Source organism: Anomaloglossus baeobatrachus, chromosome 2, assembly GCF_048569485.1.
Source record: "Anomaloglossus baeobatrachus isolate aAnoBae1 chromosome 2, aAnoBae1.hap1, whole genome shotgun sequence".
NCBI classification, from domain to species: Eukaryota; Metazoa; Chordata; class Amphibia; order Anura; family Aromobatidae; genus Anomaloglossus; species Anomaloglossus baeobatrachus.
The window spans coordinates 425,238,095-425,260,562 of NC_134354.1; the positions used below are offsets into that span (position 1 = coordinate 425,238,095).

The following is a 22,468-nucleotide window of genomic DNA, read 5'->3' on the forward strand; positions in this document are numbered from 1 at the left end:
GCAGGACGGCCAATCACTGCAATTCCACAACTAACAGGGCTGTGGCATTGCAGTGGTCTGCCAGCCAATCCCTGCATGAGGGCTGGCTCTCAAAAGAGCGCCAACATGCAGGGATGAAGACCACGAGTAAAGCACGAGTATTGCAAAATTACTCGGTACCCGCTGAGTAGCCCGAGTACAGTGATACTCGTGCGAGTACCGAGTAGTAACAAGCATACTCGCTCATCACTAGTAATAATCCCATTGTCTGGTCTGGCAGCTGAAACCCTGCTGCAGGAGAAATGCAGGATTAAATGATTAAGTGTGGGGGATACCTTTGCAGCACTAGGTTTTAGAGGGGGGTTCTCCAAAAGGGAACGCTTCTCTGTGACGTTCATAGGAATTATGAAATCTGTTTTCCTATAAGGATAAAGGCCGCTTTACACGCAACGACATCGCTTACGAGATATCGCTGGGGTCACGGAATTCGTGACGCACATCCGGCATCGTTAGCGACGTTGTTGCGTGTGACTTCTACGAGCGAGCGCTAACGATCCGAAAAACGGCAAAAATCGTTGATTGTTGACACATCGTTCCTTTTCCAAATATGTTGCTCATTTTGGACGCAGGTTGTTCGGCGTTCCTGAGGCAGCACACATCGCTACGTGTGACACCCCGGGAATGACGAACAACAGCGTTCCTGCGTCCTCCGGCAACGAGGTGGGAGTGACGTTAATGCGGCTGCTCTCCGCCCCTCCGCTTCTATTGGTGGCCCGCTATGTGACGTCGCTGTGACGCCGCATGAACCTCCCCCTTAAAAAAAGAGTTTGTTCGCCGGCCACAGCGACGTTGCTATGAAGGTATGTGCGTGTGACGCGTACTAGCGATATAGTTCGCCATGGGCAGCGATTTACCCGTGACGCACGCACGACGGGGGCGGGTGCGATCGCTAGCGACATTGCTATCGATGTCGCAGCGTGTAAGGTGGCCTTAAGTCTGCTAATATCAATTCACATCTACTTAATATTGCCTAATTAGAAATCCACGAAAAGGGGAGCTGCTGCCCATAACAAAAATTAAAGGGGTTGTCCATTACTTTGATCTCTTGAGAGATAACAATGCTGCAATCCATGTCGCCAATCATAGGCTGCTTCTTAAGCCCGCTTTACACGCTTCAATATATCTCACAATCCGTCGTTGGGGTCAAGTTGTAAGTGACGCACATCCGGCATCGTTCATGACGTATTTGCGTGTGACACCTACATGTGATCAAGATTGAACGCAAATACGGTGATCACATACACGTCGTTTATTCCTCATACATTGGACGTTTTGTTAACGAACCTAGTCAATTGAAACGTGTGACATCCCTCATACGATTTTGATGTCTGAGGCTATGTGCGCAGGTGTGCGCTCTGCACCGCAGCTTAAAAAGGTCCACTTCAGAGCGCAGCTGAAAAGCTGCGTTCTGAAGTGCCTCACAATGTCTGTCATTCACTAATCTCTGTCAGTCCGTCACTATCTCTGTCCCTCTCTCTCTGTCCATGTCAGTCTATCCCTCTTACCCCCTCTCTCATACTCACCGATCCCCAATCACCGGCGCGGCGCTGCACGGCATTCACACTGCTCCGGCGGCTTTTACTATTTTGAAAAAGCCGTCCGCTCATTAAACAATCTCGTATTCCCTGCTTTCCCCGCCCACCGGCGCCTATGATTGGTTGCAGTGAGACACGCCCCCACGCTGAGTGACAGGAGTCTCACTGCACCCAATCACAGCAGCTGGTGGGCGTGTCTATACTGTGCAGTGAAATAAATAATTACATAATTAAAAAAAACGGCGTGCGGTCCCTCCCAATATTAAAACCAGCCAGATAAAGCCATACGGCTGAAGGCTGGTATTCTCAGGATGGGGAGCTCCACATTATGGGGAGCCCCCCAGCCTAACAATATCAGCCAGCAGCCACCCAGAATTGCCGCATACATTTTATGCGACAGTTCTGGGACTGTACCCGGCTCTTCCCGATTTGCCCTGGTGCGTTGGCAATCGGGGTAATAAGGAGTTATTGGCAGCCCATAGCTGCCAATAACTCCTAGATTAATCATGTCAGGCGTCTCCCCAAGATAACTTTCATGATTAATCTGTAAGTGACACTAAATAAACACACACACACCCGAAAAAATCCTTTATTAGAAATAAAATACACAAACATATACCCTCGTTCACCACTTTAATAAGCCCGAAAAAGCCCTCCATGTCCGGCGTAATCCAGGATGGTCCAGCGTCGCTTCCAGCTCTGCTGCATGGAGGTGACCGGAGCTGCAGAAGACACAGCCGCTCCTTTCACCTCCACGCAGCAACTGAAGACAGCCACGCGATCAGCTGAGCTGTCACTGAGGTTACCCGCGGCCACCGCTGGATCCAGTGACAGCGGGTAACCTCAGTGACAGCTCAGCTGATCGCGTGGCTGTCTTCAGTTGCTGCATGGAGCTGACAGGAGCGGCGGTGTATTCTGCAGCTACGGTCACCCTCATGCAGCAGAGCTGGAAGCGACGCCTGACCATCCTGGATTACGCCGGACATGGAGGGCTTTTTCAGGCTTATTAAAGTGGTGAACGAGGGTATATGTTTGTGTTTTTTATTTCTAACAAAGGATTTTTTCGGGTTTGTGTGTTTATTTACTGTCACTTACAGATTAATCATGGAAGATATCTCGGGGAGACACCTGACATGATTAATCTAGGAGTTATTGGCAGCTATGGGCTGCCAATAACTCCTTATTACCCCGATTTGCCAACGCACCAGGGCAAATCGGGAAGAGCCGGGTACAGTCCCAGAACTGTCGCATCTAATGTATGCGGCAATTCTGGGGGGCTGCTGGCTGATATTGTTAGGCTGGGAGGCTCCCCATAACGTGGAGCTCCCCATCCTGAGAATACCAGCCTTCAGCCTTATGGCTTTATCTGGCTGGTTTTAAAATTGGGGGGGACCGCAGGCCGTTTTTTTTTAATTATGTAATTATTTATTTCCCTGCATAGTATAGACACGCCCAACGGCTGCTGTGATTGGGTGCAGTGAGACACCTGTCACTCAGCGTGGGGGCGTGTCTCACTGCAACCAATCATAGGCGCCGGTGGGCGGGGAAAGCAGGGAATAAGAGATTGTTTAATGAGCGGCCGGCTTTTTCAAAATAGTAAAAGCCGCCGGAGCAGTGTGAATGCCATGCAGCGCCGCGCCGGAGATTGGGGATCGGTGAGTATATGAGAGAGGGCTGCTCAATTCAGTTACTCAGGAGTTTAGCGGTCACCGGTGAGTCCTTCACAGGTGACCGCTAATCAGGACGCGACACAGACAGAGCTGCAGCATGACAATGAAGTCGGGTGAAGTTAACCCGAGTTCATTCTGATCGTGCGGCTCTTTCTGTGTCTGCTGTCATCTGCCATTCAGCTCTGCTACATGGCTGGCTGTGTCTGCTGTTAGCGGCCATGTAGCAGAGCTGAATGGCAGATGACATAGTAAAAAACGCATCCCTACACATTACACACGCTTCGCAAGTCAATAAATAAAAAAAAAAAAGGGTGCCCAATGCATACGTCACAGAACACATGATCTAAAGGATCGCACACAAAATTGATCAATTTAACATAGACTACTAACGCACGTGTGACAGCAAATGAACGACCTACGTACAATCTCATAAGATCACATATGCGACCTGGGCGTGTCACATCGCAAATGCGATTGTACAACAAATTGCAACGTGTAAAGCAGGCTTAACTCCGCTCCTTCGGATAAATCACACATTCGGAGGAAGTCAGAGGGCAGCCTCAACTTGTTTGATTTGTTTGGGATAGTCAGTGCCGACACCGCTGGAATGGCACCCACAATGTAGGTGAGTATAGTTGTTATTTTACTTGGGGGAAACAGTGATTGAGAAGGGGTTGACCGAGTAGTGGACAACACCTTTAATTCTTTTTTAAGATTTTTCTTGCTGTCAGTGAATGAAAAAAATGTTCTTTTCATGGAAAGACTTGGAACTTTCAGAGCTGGCAATTCAATGTAAGCTGCAGTAAGTCCATCAGTTCCATCTCTTACAAGTCTAGTCTGTTTCACTCACGAAGGGTTGTTTTCAAAGGATAAAATTGGAACAATCTCTCTATTAAGTCAAATCTGCAAAATACATGTACGGACAATGGCGCACTTGAAGGCATATATGAAGTGGTTGCGTTCAGATTGGTAGACCCGTGTTAAGCCTCTGCATCATGGTCCGTACACGTGTTTCACGAACGTCTGAATTTGCCCTTATGTGTATGCGGTGTCTTTGGATGTAAATAGGAATGTCCTTAATCATTCATTAGACGCAAAGACAAATATTGAAAATGTTGAAGTATTAAAATACAAAGTATATTTAAAAAATTCCAACATTTTAAATTATGATTAAATAAACTTAAATTGGAACCCCCATAGTAGTGCTACAGGGTTTTGACGTAGTAGAGTTCTATCGGTATAACTGAAAGAAAACAGATAGAACATATATTTGAAACTCGGAAGTGTGAATGGGACCTTAGCCTTCTCTCACTCAGGGGTCAATCTGTTTTCTGACTGCAGAGAATGGATGCGAATGTTACTCATTGATGAATATTGGTCTTTATAACAGAAGATGGTTTCCGAGTACTTACGGCGTTTCCAGCATGACTCTGCACACGCATGCCATTGTGCTCAGGCAGTCTGTTGTGTCCTCAATTGGCAACGACTTGTTCTAAAAGGAATTACAGTAAGTATATTAAGTGTCATCAGCTTATGTGTCCAGCGCATCACTTGGTCCCCACCAGAGATGTATACCAGCTAGGATATACATCACTCATTCCTGGTACACCTCTATATCTACTACAATACACTTTTCTGATGGCAAATAAGCCCTACAGATCCCAATTAATTATAACGCACTATTAATCGTCATCGCTTTTGTATCATTTTGCCCACCTCGGAGACAAATTTAGTGGTTGCATTGCTCAGAGTTTTCAGCATAGGAGTGGCATCGGCGTAAAACAGGGACATGCGATTGGCCATCTCATTGTTCACATCACAATCAGAGTCCACCTGATAGACAAAGAAAACTCATTAGAAATAATAATGTACTTAAAGGGAATCTGTCACCAGGGTTTTGCCACCTAATCTAAGGGTAGCATGATGTAGAGACAGAGACCCTGATTCCAGTAATGTGTCACTTATTGGTCTGCTTCCTGTAGTTTTGATAAAATCAATGTAACAACATGAGATTATCACCATAAAACTAGAAAACCTGCTGCGACCTAATCAAGCATATTCATGAGCTCTGTATAAAGATGCCCTACCACTGATTGGCAGCTTTTTGACCATATACAGTGTCTACAGAAAGCTACCAATCAGTGATGTGGGTGGGGTTATACATAGCTCAGCATTCAGCGAAATGGTAATCTGCACCTGACAAAACAGTGATTTTATCAAAACTGCATCAAGCAGCACAGTAAGTTATACATTGCTGGAATGAGGGTCTCTGCCCCTACTTACTGCTACTCTCAGATTGAGTAGCAATAATATAGTGACAGATTCCATTTAAGTTGAACAGCTCATAAACACAATGGACATTACCTGGAAATTGTTCAGCCGGTTGCGACTCACAGTCCTTCTATAGTAACTAAAGTCATTTTGTATTGCAGGATTTGTCATCTAAGGGGGAATAATAGGTACATTGCATGTGAAGCTAGTAAATAGCATGACAAAAATACTTTAACAGAGAGGGGTCATTTAACATTTCTGCCATTGGAACCCTATGGAGCTCAAAATTTCTGGAACTTCTAGTGTTAAAAGAGAAAAAATGGTTAATACTGAGAAATATACTGTCTGGGAGATAATTTTAGTAAATTAGGCTCAATGTAAAATTTATTTACAGTACGTGATTACACTAAAGTACCCAGAGAGGAATGGAAATCCTGAAAAGTCTTATAGTGCAGTTACACCAGTTGATAATTGGCAAACGAGGAATGCTCTTCCCCAATTTTCTGATGGTGTAAAATATACCAGTGATCACCCAACGGGGGTGAATGAATTATTTATGCATGCAAAACAAATCATTATTATTGTCACTCCATGTAAATAGAGCTACCGATAACATTATACTGCATGGGGATAGAGCGATTGTATTGGAGATGGTTCTGTCCCCATCATTGTTTGCCTGCTTGTAAAAGGGTGCCATGGCTTGTGTTAATCGGGGCTCGTTAATAGTGCATTGCCCGTCTAAAATCACTGCACTGTCAGTAAAATCTTATATGTTACCATTTACCCTGTCAAACGGGTGTGGCGCTACTCAGGCTGATACTGCAACCCATTAATTGAATACTCAGAATTCGCAGAGACGTGCCTCATTGACATAGGCAATGGTAACAGTCAATTGTCAATTTATTTAAAAATTTCAAGAAAGAAGAACAAAGGCTCAGAACAATGGTACCAGCAAAAAATGGTCCAAAATTGTTATACAATGAAGTCTTTACTGAGGGATAACAGAATATCAGACTTGGGGTCCATTTACACTGTGTGATACGACACTACCGCCTTGCTCACTGGTCCTTTAATAGCCTATTTATTTATACAGTGGGTACGGAAAGTATTCAGACCGTTTTTAAAATTTTCACTCTGATTCATTGCAGCCATTTTGTAAATTCAAAAAAGTTCATTTTTTTCTCATTAGTGTACACTCTGCACCCCATCTTGATAGAAACCCCCCCCAGAAATGTAGAAAGTTTTGCAAACTTATTAAACAAGAAAAACTGAAATATCACATGGTCATAAGTATTCAGACCCTTTGCTCAATATTGAGTAGAAACACCCTTTTGAGCTAGTACAGCCATGAGTCCTCTTGGGAATGATGCAACAAGTTGGGGATCCTCTGCCATTCTTCCTTGCAGATCCACTCCAGGTTGGTCAGGTTGGATGGTGAAGTTTGGTAAACAGCCATTTTCAGGTCTCTCTCTCGATGCTCAATTGGGTTTAGGTCAGGGCTGTGGCTGGGTCAGTCAAACATGGTCACAGAGTTGTTCTGAAGCCACTCCTTTGTTATTTTAGCTGTGTGCTTAGGGTGATTGTCTTTTTGGAAGGTGAACCTTTGGCCAAGTCTGAGGGGCAAAGCACTCTGGAAGAGGTTTTCTCCCAGAATATCTCTGTACTTGGCCACAATCATCTTTCCTTCAATTGCAACCAGTTGTCCTGTTCCTGCAGCTGAAAAACATCCCCATAGCATGATGCTGCCACCACCATGTTTCACTGTTGGGATTGTATTAAGCAGGTGATTAGCAGTGCTTGGTTTTCTCCACACATACCACTTAGAATTATCACCAAAAAGTTCTATTTCTTCTAATCAGACCAGAGAATCTTATTTCTCATAGTCTGGGAATTCTTCATGTGTTTTTTTGAAAACTTTATGCGGGCTTTCATATGTCTTGCACTGAGAAGAGGCTTCTGTCAGGCCACTCTGCCATAAAGGCTCAACTGGTGGAGGGCTGCAGTGATGGTTGACTTTGTGGAACTTTCTTCCATCGCCTTACTGCATCTCTGGAGCTCAGCCACAGTGATCTTGGGGTTTTTCTTTACCTCTCTCACCAAGGCTCTTCTCCCAAAATTGCTCAGGTTGGCTAAATGGCCAGGTCTAGGAAGAGTTCTTGTGGTCCCAAACTTCTTCCATTTAAGGATTATGGAGGTCACTGTGCTACTAGGAACCTTGAGTACTGCAGAAATTCTTTTGTAACCTTGGCCAGATCTGTGCCTTGCCACAATTCTGTCTCTGAGCTCATTAGGCATTTTTTTTTCTGTGAAGATGGGGTGCAGCGTGTACATTAATGAGAAACATAATGAACTTTTTTGAATTTATCAAATGGCTGCAATAAAACAAAGAGTGAAACATTTAAAGGGGTCTGAATACTTTCCGTACCCACTGTAGATTATTTAGTAAGAATGATTTGGAATAGATTGTTTAATATGAATGATGTGGAATAGATTGTTCATTATTATTATTTACTATTATAGCGCCATTTAGTCCATGGCACTTTCCATGTGAAAAAGGGGTATACATAGACAAGTACAATAATCGTGACCAATTCAAGACACAGACTGGCACAGGAGGAGAGACAACTCTGCCTGCGAGGGCTCCCAGTCTACAGGGAAGAGGTTGAGGATACAGTAGGTGAGGGTAGAGCAGGTCATGCGTCGCTATGGTGGACTGCGGGTTACTGCAGGTTGTAGGCTTGTCGGAAGAGGAGGGTTTTCAGGTTCCTTTTGAAGGTTTCTACTGTAGGTCAGAGTCTAATGTGTTGGGGTAAAGAGTTCCAGAGAATTGGGAAGGCATGGGGGAAATCGTGTATGTGATTATGGGAAGAGGAGGGAAGAGGAAATAAGAGGGGAGTAGAGAAGGTGATCTTGTGAAGATCGGATTTTGCATGCAGGTAAGTACCGGGACACTAGGTCACAGATGTATGGAAGAGACAGGTTGCGGGTAGCTTTGTATGTCATGGTTAGTGTTTTGAAAAAAGTCTTTGGGTATTGGGAAGCCAGTGTCAAGAGATTGGCAGAGACGAGAGGCCAGGAAATAGCGGGGGGACAGGTTTATTAGTTGGGCAGCAAAATTTAGGATAGATTGAAGGGGTGTAAGAGTGTTAGAAGGGAGGCCACAGAGCAAGAGGTTATAGTGGTCCAGGCGGGAGATAATGAGGGCATGCACTGTATTTGCAGATTCTTGGTCAAGGAATGTCCGCATCTGGGAAATATTTTTGAGTTGGAGTCGGCAGGCAGTGGAAAGGGCTTGGATATGTGGCTTGAATGAGAGTCAAGGTTTAGCACCAGGCAGCGAGCACGCAGGACTGGACAGAGTGAGCAGCCATTGAATTGATGGATAGGTCAGGTGGAGTGGTAGAGTGAGGTAGGGGGGGGAATGTTGAATTCTGTTTTGTTCATATTCAGTTTTAGAAATTGAGCAGAAAAGAAGGATGAAATAGCAGACATACTGTACATTGTGGGATTTTTGTTAGTATGGAGATGATATCAGGGCCAGAGAGGTAAATCTGCGTATCAGCAGCCTATACATAATACTAAAAGCCGTGGGACTCTATGAGCTGTCCCAAGATGAATGTGTAGATGTAGAATAGCAGGGGTCCAAGAAATGAACCTTGGGGGACACCGACAGATAGGTGGCAAGATGAGGAAGTGGTGTGAGAGAGAGAAATGCTGAAAGTCGAGTCCTTTAGATATGAAGTGATCCAGGATAGTGCCAAGTCTGTGACACTAAGGGGTACTTTGCACACTACGATATCGCAAGTGCGATGTCGGTGGAGTCAAATCGAAAGTGATGTACATCCAGCGTTGCTGTCGATATCAGAGTGTGTAAATCGTTTTTGATACGATTAACGAGCGCAAAAGTATCAAAATCGTATCATCGGTGTAGCGTCGGTCATTTCCATAATTTCGGAAGGACCGATGTTGCGATGTTGTTCCTCGTTCCTGCGGCAGCACACATCGCTGTGTGTGAAGCCGCAGGAGTGAGGAACATCTCCTACCTGCGTCCTGCGGCTCACGCCGGCTATGCGGAAGGAAAGAGGTGGGCGGGATGTTTACGTCCCGCTCATCTCCGCCCCTCCGCTTCTATTGGCCGCCTACCATGTGACGTCGCTGTGACTCTGCACAACCCGCCCCCTTAGGAAGGAGGCGGGTCGCCGGCCAGAGCGACGTCGCAGGGCAGGTAAGTCCATGTGAAGCTGCCGTAGCAATAATGTTCGCTACAGCAGCTATCACAAGAGATTGCAGCTGCGACAGGGGCGGGGACTATCGCACTCAGCATCGCAAGCATCGGCTTGCGATGTCGTAGTGTGCAAAGTACCCCTAAGAGTTGAGAGGATCTGTAGCAGGAGGGAATAGACCATAGTGTCAAAGGCAGAAGACAGGTCTAAGAGGAGGAGGACAGAGTAGTGTCCTTGGCTTTGGTGGTTAGAAGGTAATCGATAACTTTGGTTAGGGCAGTTTTGGTGGAATGATGTGGTCTGAAAGCCAGATTGTAACCGGTCAAAGAGGGAGCAGGAGGAGAGGTGGGGGGACAATTCAAGATGGACATGCTATTCCAGTAGTTTTAAGGCATAGGGAAGAAGTTATATGGGGCTATAGCTAGACATAGAGGCTGGGTCAAGGGAGGGCTTTTTGAGGATGGGTGTATTGGAAGCATGTTTAAAACATGAGAGGAAGACACCAGTTGCTAGTGATAGGTTGAATAGATGGGTTAGGGTTGGGATGAAGACTGCTGTGAGGTTGGGGATGAGGTGAGACGGGAGTAGGTCAATTACGCTGGTGGCAAAATGTGATCTGGACAGAAGAGAGGAAAACTGATCTTCTGTCATACTGGGGAATCTGGTTATGGCGGACAAGGGCTCAATAGTTATGGGAAGGTGCTGGGGGCAGTGAGGACCAAAGCTTCCTTTGATGTTTTCAATCTTCTGCTTGAAATATGAGGCAAAGTCTTCAGCTGAGATTAGAGGAGAGGAAGGAGGTGCTGGGGGACAGAGGGGAGAATTAAAAGTGCTGAATAGCTGTTTAGGCTTGTGAGAAAGGGAGGATATGAGAAATTAGAAATAGGTTTGTTTTGCAGCAGTGCCAGTGCACTTGAAAGTGGTGAGGGACTGTTTATATGTGATGAAGTGCTTGGTGTAATGGGATCTCTTCTATCTTCATTCAGCAACCCTGGAGGCTTGTGTCAATTCTTTAGTGAGGCTTGTGTGCCAGGGTTGCCTGTTGATTCTCTGGGTTTTGGTATGAGAAGAGTGGCCAAATCTAGAGCTGTAGTTATTGTGCATGAATGTATGAATGATCTGGAATATATAACTCATTATGAATGATCTGGAATAGATTGTTCAGTATGAATGATGTGAAATAGATTGCTCAGTCCACGTAGGCTGTCATTGTTCTCTGCAGCACCAGCCCTGTTTTCACAGGACAATGTTCTGCTGGGTATAATCATCTTTTTGTGTAATACAAAAGATAAAAAAGATCCTTTTTTCCCTACAGAGCGATCGTTTTGCTTGTTCGGCGGGTGATCAGCAGCCTTTTTAGACTTCTTAGGTAACTGTAAATGAATATACCTAAGAGCACACATTCATGATCATTCACTGTAAATGGATCTTTACAGTCACTCATTTCATGATAATTACAGTTCCAAAGAATATAGGAGATCTGCGCAAGCAGTGGGACAATAGCAAATGGACTGACACATCGACTGAGGCTCATTTATACTATATTCCAAATTTTTGTAATGCAATATTAGAAAAGGCTGGTATGTTTTTTTTATTTTTTTTTTAAATTCCTCAAAAAGTTGAAAGTATCTAAAATTAGTGAACAAACCATATTTAGATACATACAGATTGCAAACAAATCTCTATTGCAGTTGATTCCTTTATACCTTGAGCTCATCGAAGCTAAGGGTGAAGTGCAGGATTTCAGCAAACTGTTTGGCCAGGGCCTGCTCTCTCTCCAAGTGCTGTGTCGGAGCATAAGGGGGTGATGTAAGAGCTTCTAGAAGGCTGTGCAATGCATTTTCTGTGAAGAACAATACACTGATCTTAATCTTTTAAGGAAATGTTTACAGTTTGGAATTTTGGTAATTGCAATATTATACTATAATTAAACTTCATATATTGAGACTGTTCATTTTCTTTTCTTCTTTTTATTTTTCTTTCATTTAAAAGATATTACAAACTCATTTTGCTTTCAGTGCATTTACAAGTTTTCTAAATAATTTATATACAAGATCCTGCCTATACTGATCACATGAGCACAACATTCAATTCTATAGAACTGCATTACATTCTACAATGTAGGCTCCCCTAGTGAGTACAGGAACCTAAGAGCTATAGCTGGATCTCCTTCTTCTACTACATAGATGTATGGTTTGGATGGACTACTAACAGAATCTACACTACAATGTATTTAGAAAAAGATTATTGTACACACTTCTGCGCTATACTTTTCTCTCTAAATCATTAGAGGTACACTGAAAGCAATATTTTTTTGTTTTACATGAACTAGGGTACTAACCAACTTACCTAGTCGTAGAGAAAATTCATAGAAGCGTTTTAGTTTAGCTACCAGAGGACAGACAGCTCTCCATGCTTCCTCTTGTAGGTGCACATCTGATGGATTCTGGATGGCCTAGCATAAGAATATGACAATGGTAAGATGTTTATATGTTATCCATATAATTGCTTTATTTGCTATACCGATCAGAAGGAAATAGTCATAATACCTGGCATATACAGTATTACAATGGAGAACATAAGCATGATACCAAGACTAGAATACATTGATAGCTCCACCTTAAGGGCTCACTCACACCAGCTTGTACATCAGATGAGTGCTATCCAAGTTTTTATAGAATAGTATTTGAACCAATGTAATTCAATGGGACAGTGCCGATGCCCAATTTTTTTCAATGACAGAATCTGTCAGTGAAAAAAAATCTCAGCATGCTGCAATTTCATTATGACATTGGATGACACCAGTCCATTCAAGTCTACGAGTGCATGGAAAACATCGGCCAGCACTCGGATGACATCAGAGTGCAGTCCGATTTTTGCGGACTCACACAATGGAGAAGATGGAGAAACTTTGTTCTCCTTCTCACAGTGTGTTCAAATTAGTTCATCTGATAGAATCGACGCACACTACGCTGACACTCTGGTCAAACTGTTTAGACTTTGCTCGGAGTGTCATTTCCATAATCAGCCCTATTCTCCCAGATAAGGGTAGATACAGCCGTCTGACCTTAGCCTTTGGCTAATATATATAGTGGTACCAAGCAGGGCTGGAGTTTGGTGTATGAAGGGTATGGTTGCAGAAGACACATCAGCTGCTCCTGCTAAATGGAACCATTCAAATAGCCTTTTAGGAGAGGCCTGTGACTTCATAATTCAAATATTAATTATAAATTTTGAAATGTATTGGTATTAGATTACTTTATGTATTGAACTCTTCTCTTCTTTGGTCACACTATGTTGATATTATATACGAACTGATCTGATGCTATTTACTTTGATTTTGTGAGGCACTGTTACTTAGTAGTAGTGTATAATTTCTTGCCAGTGAATGGTGGTGGCTGCACTAGCCAATGTATGAAGCTAGTATTTAAGCATCATACTGTGTGCCACTTAGAGATAGGTACTATATGGTATGGGTATTTATAGACTCTATAACATCACAACATATAGCGGGGATGTTACCATAAGAAGGTAGGCAGCATCCAATGTAAGGCTAGTTGGAAAAAATGGGTGAGAATGCAAAAGGACAGTGCGTTTTTGGCCACTGTTGGGTTATAGTCAGGATGCATTCCTAGATATCATTTCACCCCATCGACTTATTGTAAAAAGAAAAAGTATAGGGCATGGTATATGTTTTTTGTGGTAGCGCTGTCTACAGGTGTGCAGGTCATTCCTATACAGCTACAGAAACAGTATGCATACCATACAACTGGAGACCAACAGAACACATTTGTGTCGTTCTGGGGAATGGCTGCTATGAGACCATTAAAGTACTGTAGATGGTAAAAATATTAAAAATGTTTAAGTGCACAGATGCAGTGTACTTTTAACCTTAGGAATGGTAACATCTCTTCGTTTCATTTGCACTATTTTTAATAAATAAGTCATGCTACATTTTTATTAAATGGAATCTGTCACCAGGTTTTGGCGATGTAATCTGAGCGGAGCGGAAATCCTGATTCCAACTATGTATCACTTACTGGTCTGCTTAGTGTAGGTTTTATAAAATCATTCTTTTATTAGCAGGAGATAACGACTGGAGGACTACTTGTGGAGCTAAATGTAGCAACCAGTAACTAAATGATACATTGATGGAATAAGATACTCTCCCCTACATTATTTGGTAGCAAAAACCTAGTGACAGATTCCCTATAAGTCAACAAAATATGTGTGAGTTTGTTAAAAGCCAGATTTGAATCACCCATATACTGATATCTTGAAAGCATTTCTGAAGGCACAAGAAAGAAGCAGACAACTGTTCCTGTCTTATTTGTAATTATGCACTGAATAAACTGTAATTAGCAACAAACACCATAATTAAATAATTGCTTAGCATAAGGCTATTCTTGTTGAAATGTAATAACTGCCACCTTAACATCACTTCCACCCATACAGAAGACAGTGATAATTACAAGAAGACTTGAATTCTCACCTGTCGTATTTCCTGCCCAGCTCCCCGGTATGACTGCAGTTCAGCCAAGATACCCTGGGCCTCTTCCAGGACGGAGTTGACTTGATTCCACACTACAGTCTCTGCCTCCGTAGGCTGAGCATCTGCAGGCACCAAACATAGTAAGACATTGTATACTGTTATCAATACAGAACCTGGAGTAAAAGTAAATGTTTGTGGTTCTATCAGAGTCATAACGGTTTAGGTCCAAAGATCATCAAGGAATTTATCTTTTTGTGAATATACAGTATAAGACAAAAAAAGTCAGTAAATGACTTGGGAATGTCTGTGAGAAAAATAGCAGATATCACCTTATTATTGTTCCAAACCATTGCTTAGTCCCCAAATATTTTTAAACCACTGTTCATGTGACTGCAGGTTAAGATCTCCTACAGTGGAGTTACAATGACGTGACCCATGTGTTAAAAGAGCACTGGGAGGTTATTGTGCATATCTAAGCCTGGGTTCCCAAACTTTAAGTACATTTGAAGACGTCTACCAAACATGTCATGGAAATACACTACTCACAAAAAGTCAGGGGTATTTGGCCTTCAGGTAAAATTTATGGAAAATGTAAGTTCACACTACATTGATATTTTATCATCAAAGTAGGGCATTTAAGTAGAAGCCTGTAATGGTGATTTCATCATCTCAATTTATTTATACAAAAGCCAACAACAGTGGTGGGTATGTCCCCAAAAACTTGACATGTGGCCTTGAGCATCATTTACAGCTTGACAACGGTGTCTCATGCTGTTCATAAGTCGAGTTATTGCCTGCTATGGCATGGCATCCCACTCTTCTTGAGGGGCGACCCTCAGCTCATTGAGGTTCTGGGGTACAGAGTTACGAACTTCAGACTCAGCTGATTCCATAGGTTTTCTATGGGAATCAGGTCTGGAGAAAGGGAAAGCCACTCCATTTGAGGTACCCAAGTCTCCAGCAGCTGATCCCTTGTGATGCAACCTTGATGAGCTGGAGCATTGTCGTCCATGAAGATGAACCTAGTCTTGTTTATGCAGAGGCACAATAACTGGATTAATAATGTCATTACATTAGTAGGGGCTTGTCACTGTACCATTCAAAAAGTGTAGGGCAGTTCTGTATTGACTAGACATACCTACCCACACTATAACTTCACCAAACACTCATCTGGTGACAAGAGTGGCTGATGCATAGTGCTCTCTCTAATGTATACAACATCATTGGCGGTCATCATTTCTGCTCAGCTTGAATCAACCTTTATCAGTGAACAGCACCCTGGCCCTTGCAATACGATGACGCCTGTGCCTGGTGGTGTGGTTAGGTACCCTTGCAGGTCATCTAGTACACAGACCACGCTGATATAAATGGTCTTTGTTGGTCTGACGTGCCACTTGGGTGCCTCTCACCTCCCTTAAATGTGCCTGGAGCTGTCTGGCATTCATCATCCGATTCTGAACGGTATTTGTCATGGTCGTCTCCCTGTTTTTGGAGACTAGTGACATCTTTATGACTGGAGCCTCTCATCTCCAACCAGCTCTCTACATTTAAATGTGTTTTCATTTAGCACTGAAATGCTTAATGTCAGTTGTGCTGCTAGCAGCTTTTCCAGCAGTTCCATCCTGAGTGTGTTAGCTGCAGCTGCTTTGTAGCCTCGCCCCTTCAGTTTAAATAGAGGTTCTTTCCCAGAAATCCTTGCTGAAGATAAAAATTCACTTCTTCACAAGTCCTACCACCATGGGGCCAGAGAATCACTTTTCCAGAAGCTGGACTTTAATCTTTTGTGTTGCTGTATTTCCCATATGTCTCTGCTACCCTCTTGTCTTATTAGTGCAGCAGTGGGTTTAGTTAACCTCACCTGCCTCTCACCAATCAGGGCATCTATAGGGTTTCTCAGGGTCTCAGGGTGCTGCTCAGCTACAGTTGCAGAGACTGTATAGGGAATGACTAGGACAGTAGGGACAGCTATAGGTGAGGATAGGAGGTATCCCATCTACCCTCTCACTAGCGCCAGGGCACACCATTGTTATTGTGTCCCCCCTCTTGTTTGTGGTGTTGTTGTTTTGATATTTTTTTCTTTGTGAGTCAGACTCCTTTTGGTCTGAACATGTCTGCCACATTTGTAGAGTGACAACATTGTTCACAATGAAGTGGTCATCAGTGTGGGATGTGGCCAAAGTACGTCCACTTTTTTGCCTTTCTGTGACTCTTAGGCGGGCTTTGCACATTACGACATCCCATGCCGATGCTGCGATGTCGAGTGCGATAGTGTCCGCCCCAGTCGTACATGCGATATCTTGTGATAGCTGCCATAGCGATCATTATCGCTATGGCAGCTTCACATGCACTCACCTGTCCTGCGACATCGCTCTGGTCGGCGAACCGTCACACGGCAGGCGGCCAATAGCAATGGAGGGGCGGAGATGAGCAGGATGTAAACATCCCGCCCACCTCCTTCCTTCTCATAGCAGCCGGGACGCAGGTAAGGTGATGTTCCTCGCTCCTGCGGCTTCACACACAGCGATGTGTGCTGCCCCAGGAACGAGGAACAACATCGTACCTGTCGCTGCAGCGGCATTATGGAAATGTCGGAGACTACACCGATGATACGATAATGACGCTTTTGCGCTCGTTCATCGTATCAAAAAGGTTTTACACACTACGACATCGCAAGTGACGCCGGATGTGCGTCACTTTCGATTTGACCCCACGAACATCGCACCTGCGATGTCGTAGTGTGCAAAGCCGGCCTTAAAGTCTCTCTGTATCTCTGTTCTAACCTGCTGATGACACTCTGTGACACTCAAAGCACTGTGGCCACTTCCATCTGAGAACATCCTGCTTGAAGCCTTGCAATTATTAAGTGTCATTGTCACAAACCACCGGGGGGGTCACTCAGAAATCCCCCGCGCTGGCTACCAGTACGTCACAATCGGGGGGTAACAAGTGGGGGTCACCCCTCCTTTATACCTCCCGACCGACAGACAGAGCACGTGACGCGCTCTCTAGCGCCCCTCTTATAGTCAGGCCAATTATGGAATTGCCCGACAATAAGCAAGGAGGCCGCTATACTACTTATGCCGATTATTGAAGGGTCCCCAGTGAGAGTAGGGTATATATTCCCCCGACCTCCGCGGGCGGAATATATAAAACCTCCCCGGATCTCACTGGCCTCCCCACAATAATCCTTGGCACAACTCGCTGCCACCAACCGCTTCACGGTAACTATTAGCCGAACACACAGACGTGGGATTCAAGATCGAGATAACAGAACAGCCCAAGATTAATTATATAATTTAATCAGCCTAAAGCACACTAGAAACTACAATATATACAATAGGGAATCTACAGAATATACATATGTCAGAGTACAGTTACAGATAAAGCATGGTTTACAAACAGGCATACACAGTTCCAGCAGTTACCTTGTGCGTCTGGCCACAGGGGGGCGCTGTAGACCAGGTTTCCAGGAACTCCCACAGATGTTTCCTACACGTGACCCCCAGCGAAAGAACACTGGAAAATGGCCGAAGTAGGGTTATCAACCTGGGCAAATCCAGGTCCCCTCCTACCTTCGTGACCTCAGAGGGAGCACTGCTCCACCCCTGGCTGGAGTTATGGACAAAATCCACAACATGGAATATGGCCATAACTTGGCCTGGGAGCGTCGTAGGCGGACGCCAATGCTCTCATTGTGACAGTTATGAATTTAGCTACAGAATGAGAGGACTCATGACTTGTCTACTAGTTCCCCATTGGCTGATATCACGCCTGGGGTATTTCCCAAGCTCCCGCTCCCATAAAAAGGGTGTGCCAGCATCGTCCGCATGCGGAGACACCATTTTTATGGTTGCCATATTTATCGGAAATATGGCTTGCGAGATATGAACCATTTTTTACTGGAGTCGTTCTGTCTGGATACTTCCAAGCTTGCTAATTAGATAGCAGCTCCTACCACAGGGTCACGGCAGGGAGTCCTCCTGTGTCCATTGTTCCCACATCATCTCATCTCCATATCACAGGAGATGGCCATGGAGGTGTGACACCTTCACAGATGCTGGACATTGAGGACAAGAAGGGAGGGGGGCACTGCCAGGGAGTGATGAGCGATTATGACTGGAAGTCATAATTCATTTTCATATCCCGGGATTTGCCTCACACCTCCCCCCTTTTGAGGGCGCTAGGGGGCAGCACACTCCGGTGTTCCCCCGTGCGCCCGTCCGCGACCTCTCCTTGTCGGGACAGCCCGTCTGCGTTACCGTGGTCACGGCCCCTTTTGTGGCGAATGGTGAAGTTGTATTGCTGGAGCGCAAGGCTCCATCGCAACAATCGCCCATTCGTCCCAGAGACGGTGTGCAACCAGCTGAGGGGATTGTGGTCCGTCTCCACGATGAAGTGGCGCCCGTATAGATAGGGTTGCAGACGCTGCAGGGCCCACACTATGGCCAGGCACTCCTTCTCCATCGTGGAATAGGCCACTTCCCTTGGTAACAGCTTCCTGCTCAGGTACAAGACTGGGTGCTCTTGGCTCGCAGAGTCCACCTGGCTGAGCACCGCACCGAGGCCGAAGTCACTGGCGTCGGTCTGTACTACAAACGGCCGCGTGAAGTCGGCTGCCTGTAGCACGGGCGGGCTGGACAGGGCGTCCTTTAGGGCCTGGAAGGCTGTCTCGCAGTCCATTGTCCAATCGACTGCAGAGGGCAGCTTCTTCTTGGTGAGGTCCGTCAAGGGCTTTGCCAGGCTACTATAGCGTGGAACAAACCTCCTATAGTACCCGGCGGTCCCTAAGAAGGACATCACCTGCTTCTTGGTCCTGGGGGTGGGCCAGGATGCGATGGCCTCCACTTTCTCAGGCTCGGGCTTCAGTGTTCTCCCGCCTACCCGGTGACCGAGGTACTGGACCTCGCTCATGGCCAGCTGACACTTTCCCGGCTTGATGGTCAAACCTGCCCGGTGGATCCGCCTGAGCACCTGTGCTAGATGCTCTAGGTGGTCCTCCCAGGTGGGACTGAAGACGGCAATGTCATCTAGGTACGCGGCCGCGTACCCTTCAAGTCCCTTGAGCAGGGTGTTGACCATCCGCTGGAAAGTGGCAGGGGCATTCCTCATCCCGAATGGCATCACCGTGGACTCGTATAGTCCAAATGGGGTAATAAAGGCAGAGCGTTCCCTGGCCTTGCGAGTCAGGGGGATCTGCCAATATCCCCGGCTCAGGTCCATGATGGTCAGGTACTGAGCCCCGGCCAACTGATCGAGCAGGTCATCGATGCGTGGCATTGGGTACGCATCGGCGACCGTGACAGCATTGAGCCCCCTGTAGTCCACGCAGAACCGAGTGGTTCGGTCCTTCTTAGGGACGAGGACTACAGGCGAGGCCCAAGCGCTGTTGGATGCCTGGATCACCCCCAGCTTCAGCATCTCGTCAATCTCCTGGCGCATGTGTTGCTGCACCTCCAGGGAGACCCGATATGCTGAACGCCGGATCGGGGGATGATCCCCAGTGTCCACGTGATGGACAGCCAAGTCAGTCCTTCCGGGCTGGTTGGTAAACAACCCCCGGAAGGGGAGGAGGGTGGCCCACAGCTGGGACCGTTGGTCCTCCAAGAGCTGGTGGCCAACCTCCACATCCTCAATGGATCCGCCGGCCCTAACCTGGGCTAGCATATCCAAGAGGGTTTCCGCTTCTCCCTCCTCGGGCAGGTTGCACACGGGGAGCGCACACGCCTCCCGCTCATGATGTGCCTTCATCATGTTCACATGGAAGGGCTTCCGCCTTCCACGGGCAGGGTCCAGGGTGACCAGGTACGTCACAGGGTTGAGCTGCTGGTACACGAGGTATGGGCCTTCCCAGGCTGCCTGAAGCTTGTCCTGTGGTACGGGGACCAGTACCCACACCTTTTGACCCACTTGGTAGGTCCTCTCACAAGCGTTCTGGTCGTACCAACGCTTCTGATCGGCCTGGGCTTGAGCCATATTGTCGTGTACCAGTTGCGTCAAGGCCTGCATTTTGTCCCGGAAGCGCATGACATACTCGATAACCGACACTCCAGGGGTGGCCAAATCCCCTTCCCAAGCCTCTTTCACCAGAGCCAGGGGGCCCCGCACACGTCGCCCGTACAGGAGCTCAAACGGTGAGAATCCTGTTGAGGCCTGTGGAACCTCCCGGTAAGCAAATAACAGGTGTGGGAGATACCGCTCCCAGTCACGCCCATGGGAGTCGACCAACATCTTAAGCATCTGCTTTAAGGTGCCATTGAACCGCTCGCACAGGCCATTAGTCTGTGGATGGTACGGGCTGGCCACCAGATGTCGCACCTGGACTTGCTTACAGAGGGCCTCCATCAGCTGGGACATGAATTGGGTCCCCCGGTCAGTGAGCATTTCCTGGGGAAAACCCACTCGGGAGAAAATCTCCAGCAATGCGGTGGCCACCTTGTCAGCCCGAATGGACGACAAGGCCACTGCTTCTGGGTACCGGGTGGCATAGTCCACTACCGTCAGTATGAAGCGTTTCCCGGAGCTGCTGGGGATGGCCAGCGGGCCGACCAGATCCACAGCCACCCTCCTGAAAGGCTCATCGATGATTGGCAGAGATACTAGTGGGGCTTTGGGGTGTGGCCCCGCCTTCCCCACTCTCTGACAGGTTTCACACGAACGGCAGTAGGCAGCCACATCGGCCCCCATTTTTGGCCAGTAGAAATGCTGGTTTAACCTGGCCTTGGTCTTAGCGATCCCTAGGTGTCCGGCCATCGGAATCTCATGTGCGATCCGCAACAACTCCGTCCGGAACGGATAGGGTACCACCAACTGTCGGTCCCTGGGCCACGCCTCCGGTGAACCCTGCTGGACCGTGGCCCGGTACAGCCGTCCTTGGTCCCAGACCACTCGCTCCGGGTCCGAGTCCGAGGGAGGCTGTGCCGCCTGCTCCTTTAGAGCTTTCAGGCTGTCGTCAGCTTCTAACGCTGCCTGAAACCCCTGACTAGATGTGGCCAGAATCGACGAGACTGTCACATCTTCGGTCAGTACCCCGGGACCTGTGTCCTGGCCTCCACCTGACTCGGCTGCCACTTGGTCAGAAGGGGAAGAGCTATCGGACCTCCGGGAGGCCCCTTGGCTTCCAGCACTCCCACTGCGGGTGACAGCAGCCACAGCCGCTGCGACCGTGGGTCGTGCCTGCTCCTCCTCCGTTCCTGACCAAGTCGCCGGTTCAGGCAGACCTACCTGGCTTCCTGACACCCCGGTTGTGGGGGAACCATGCACCGAGATCTTACCTGGGAGCACTTCCGCTCCTGGACCGGCCCCAATCTCACCTGCCTGTTCCCCTCCTGCAGCAACAGAACCCCGCTGTGAAATCTCTGGGGACCCCACATTTGCTGTGGTAGCCCCCACCCCACACACTGGTCCCCCCCCTGCAGCACCCTGCTCTCTGCTTATCCCTGCAGAGGGCAACAGATCCCAGCTCACTGGCTGGTTACTTGTAGAGGCATTGTCACACCTTTCTCTGACCCCCTCCCCTGTCACAGCTGCAGCTGTGTGTCTATGGTGTCTATGCAAGCAGAAATATCAGAGTTCACTCCCTCCTCCCTTACATCATTCATAGATAACACATTAACATTGTTAGGAGTCATGTCAGTACGGGCTGAAGGTTCAGCCCTTGGGGGGGGCCCAAACTGGGAGGTTATCTGCCCCAAATCTGTCCCAAGTAGCACGTTTGCAGGGATCCGATCAGTTACCCCCACCTCCCTCACCCCTCGCCCTGCGCCCCAGTCCACATAAATGTCAGCAACAGGCAGCGCCGGGTCAATGCCTCCAATCCCGGAGACAGCGAGGGTTTTTCCCGGGATCAAGTCTTGGGGGGACACCATGTCAGGCCGCACCAGAGTCACCTCCGAGGCGCTGTCTCGCAGTCCTATGGTCACAGACCGGCCGACGGTGACAGGTTGGAAGCTGTCCAGGGACCTACCACCACCCCCACCCACACAATACACCTTGGGCGGCCCTTGGGACGGGGACGGAGCCGGGGCCTTGGGACGCTGAGGGCACATGGCCTTGAAGTGTCCAGGTAAGTTGCACTGGTGGCACCGTCTTGGTTCTGCCACGGGCCTGGAGAGGGGAGTTGAGGGGGACACCCCCTGCAGTCTAGGGGCAGGTGGGGCAGTCGCAGAGTTCATCTTACCCCCTCTCCAGGTGCTGCTGGTGGCTGCTCTCCTGGCCTCAGGAGCCCGATTGTTGGTGTAG

At 47.1% G+C, this 22,468-nt stretch overlaps 1 protein-coding gene across 3 annotated transcripts in view; it reads right to left on the reverse strand.

The window, feature by feature from the left end:
- Positions 1-22,468, reverse strand: part of LOC142291580 (CYFIP-related Rac1 interactor A-like) — a 126,176-nt gene that overhangs the window by 16,969 nt on the left and 86,739 nt on the right. For all 3 annotated transcript variants that reach the window (XM_075336216.1, XM_075336215.1, XM_075336214.1), the window contains 6 exons: positions 14,231-14,352; positions 12,088-12,193; positions 11,445-11,581; positions 5,609-5,686; positions 4,961-5,077; positions 4,657-4,736 (listed from right to left, as the gene is read on the reverse strand). In XM_075336216.1, the coding sequence (XP_075192331.1) occupies positions 4,657-4,736; positions 4,961-5,077; positions 5,609-5,686; positions 11,445-11,581; positions 12,088-12,193; positions 14,231-14,352 (640 nt within the window). The remainder of the gene's footprint in view (positions 1-4,656; positions 4,737-4,960; positions 5,078-5,608; positions 5,687-11,444; positions 11,582-12,087; positions 12,194-14,230; positions 14,353-22,468) is intronic.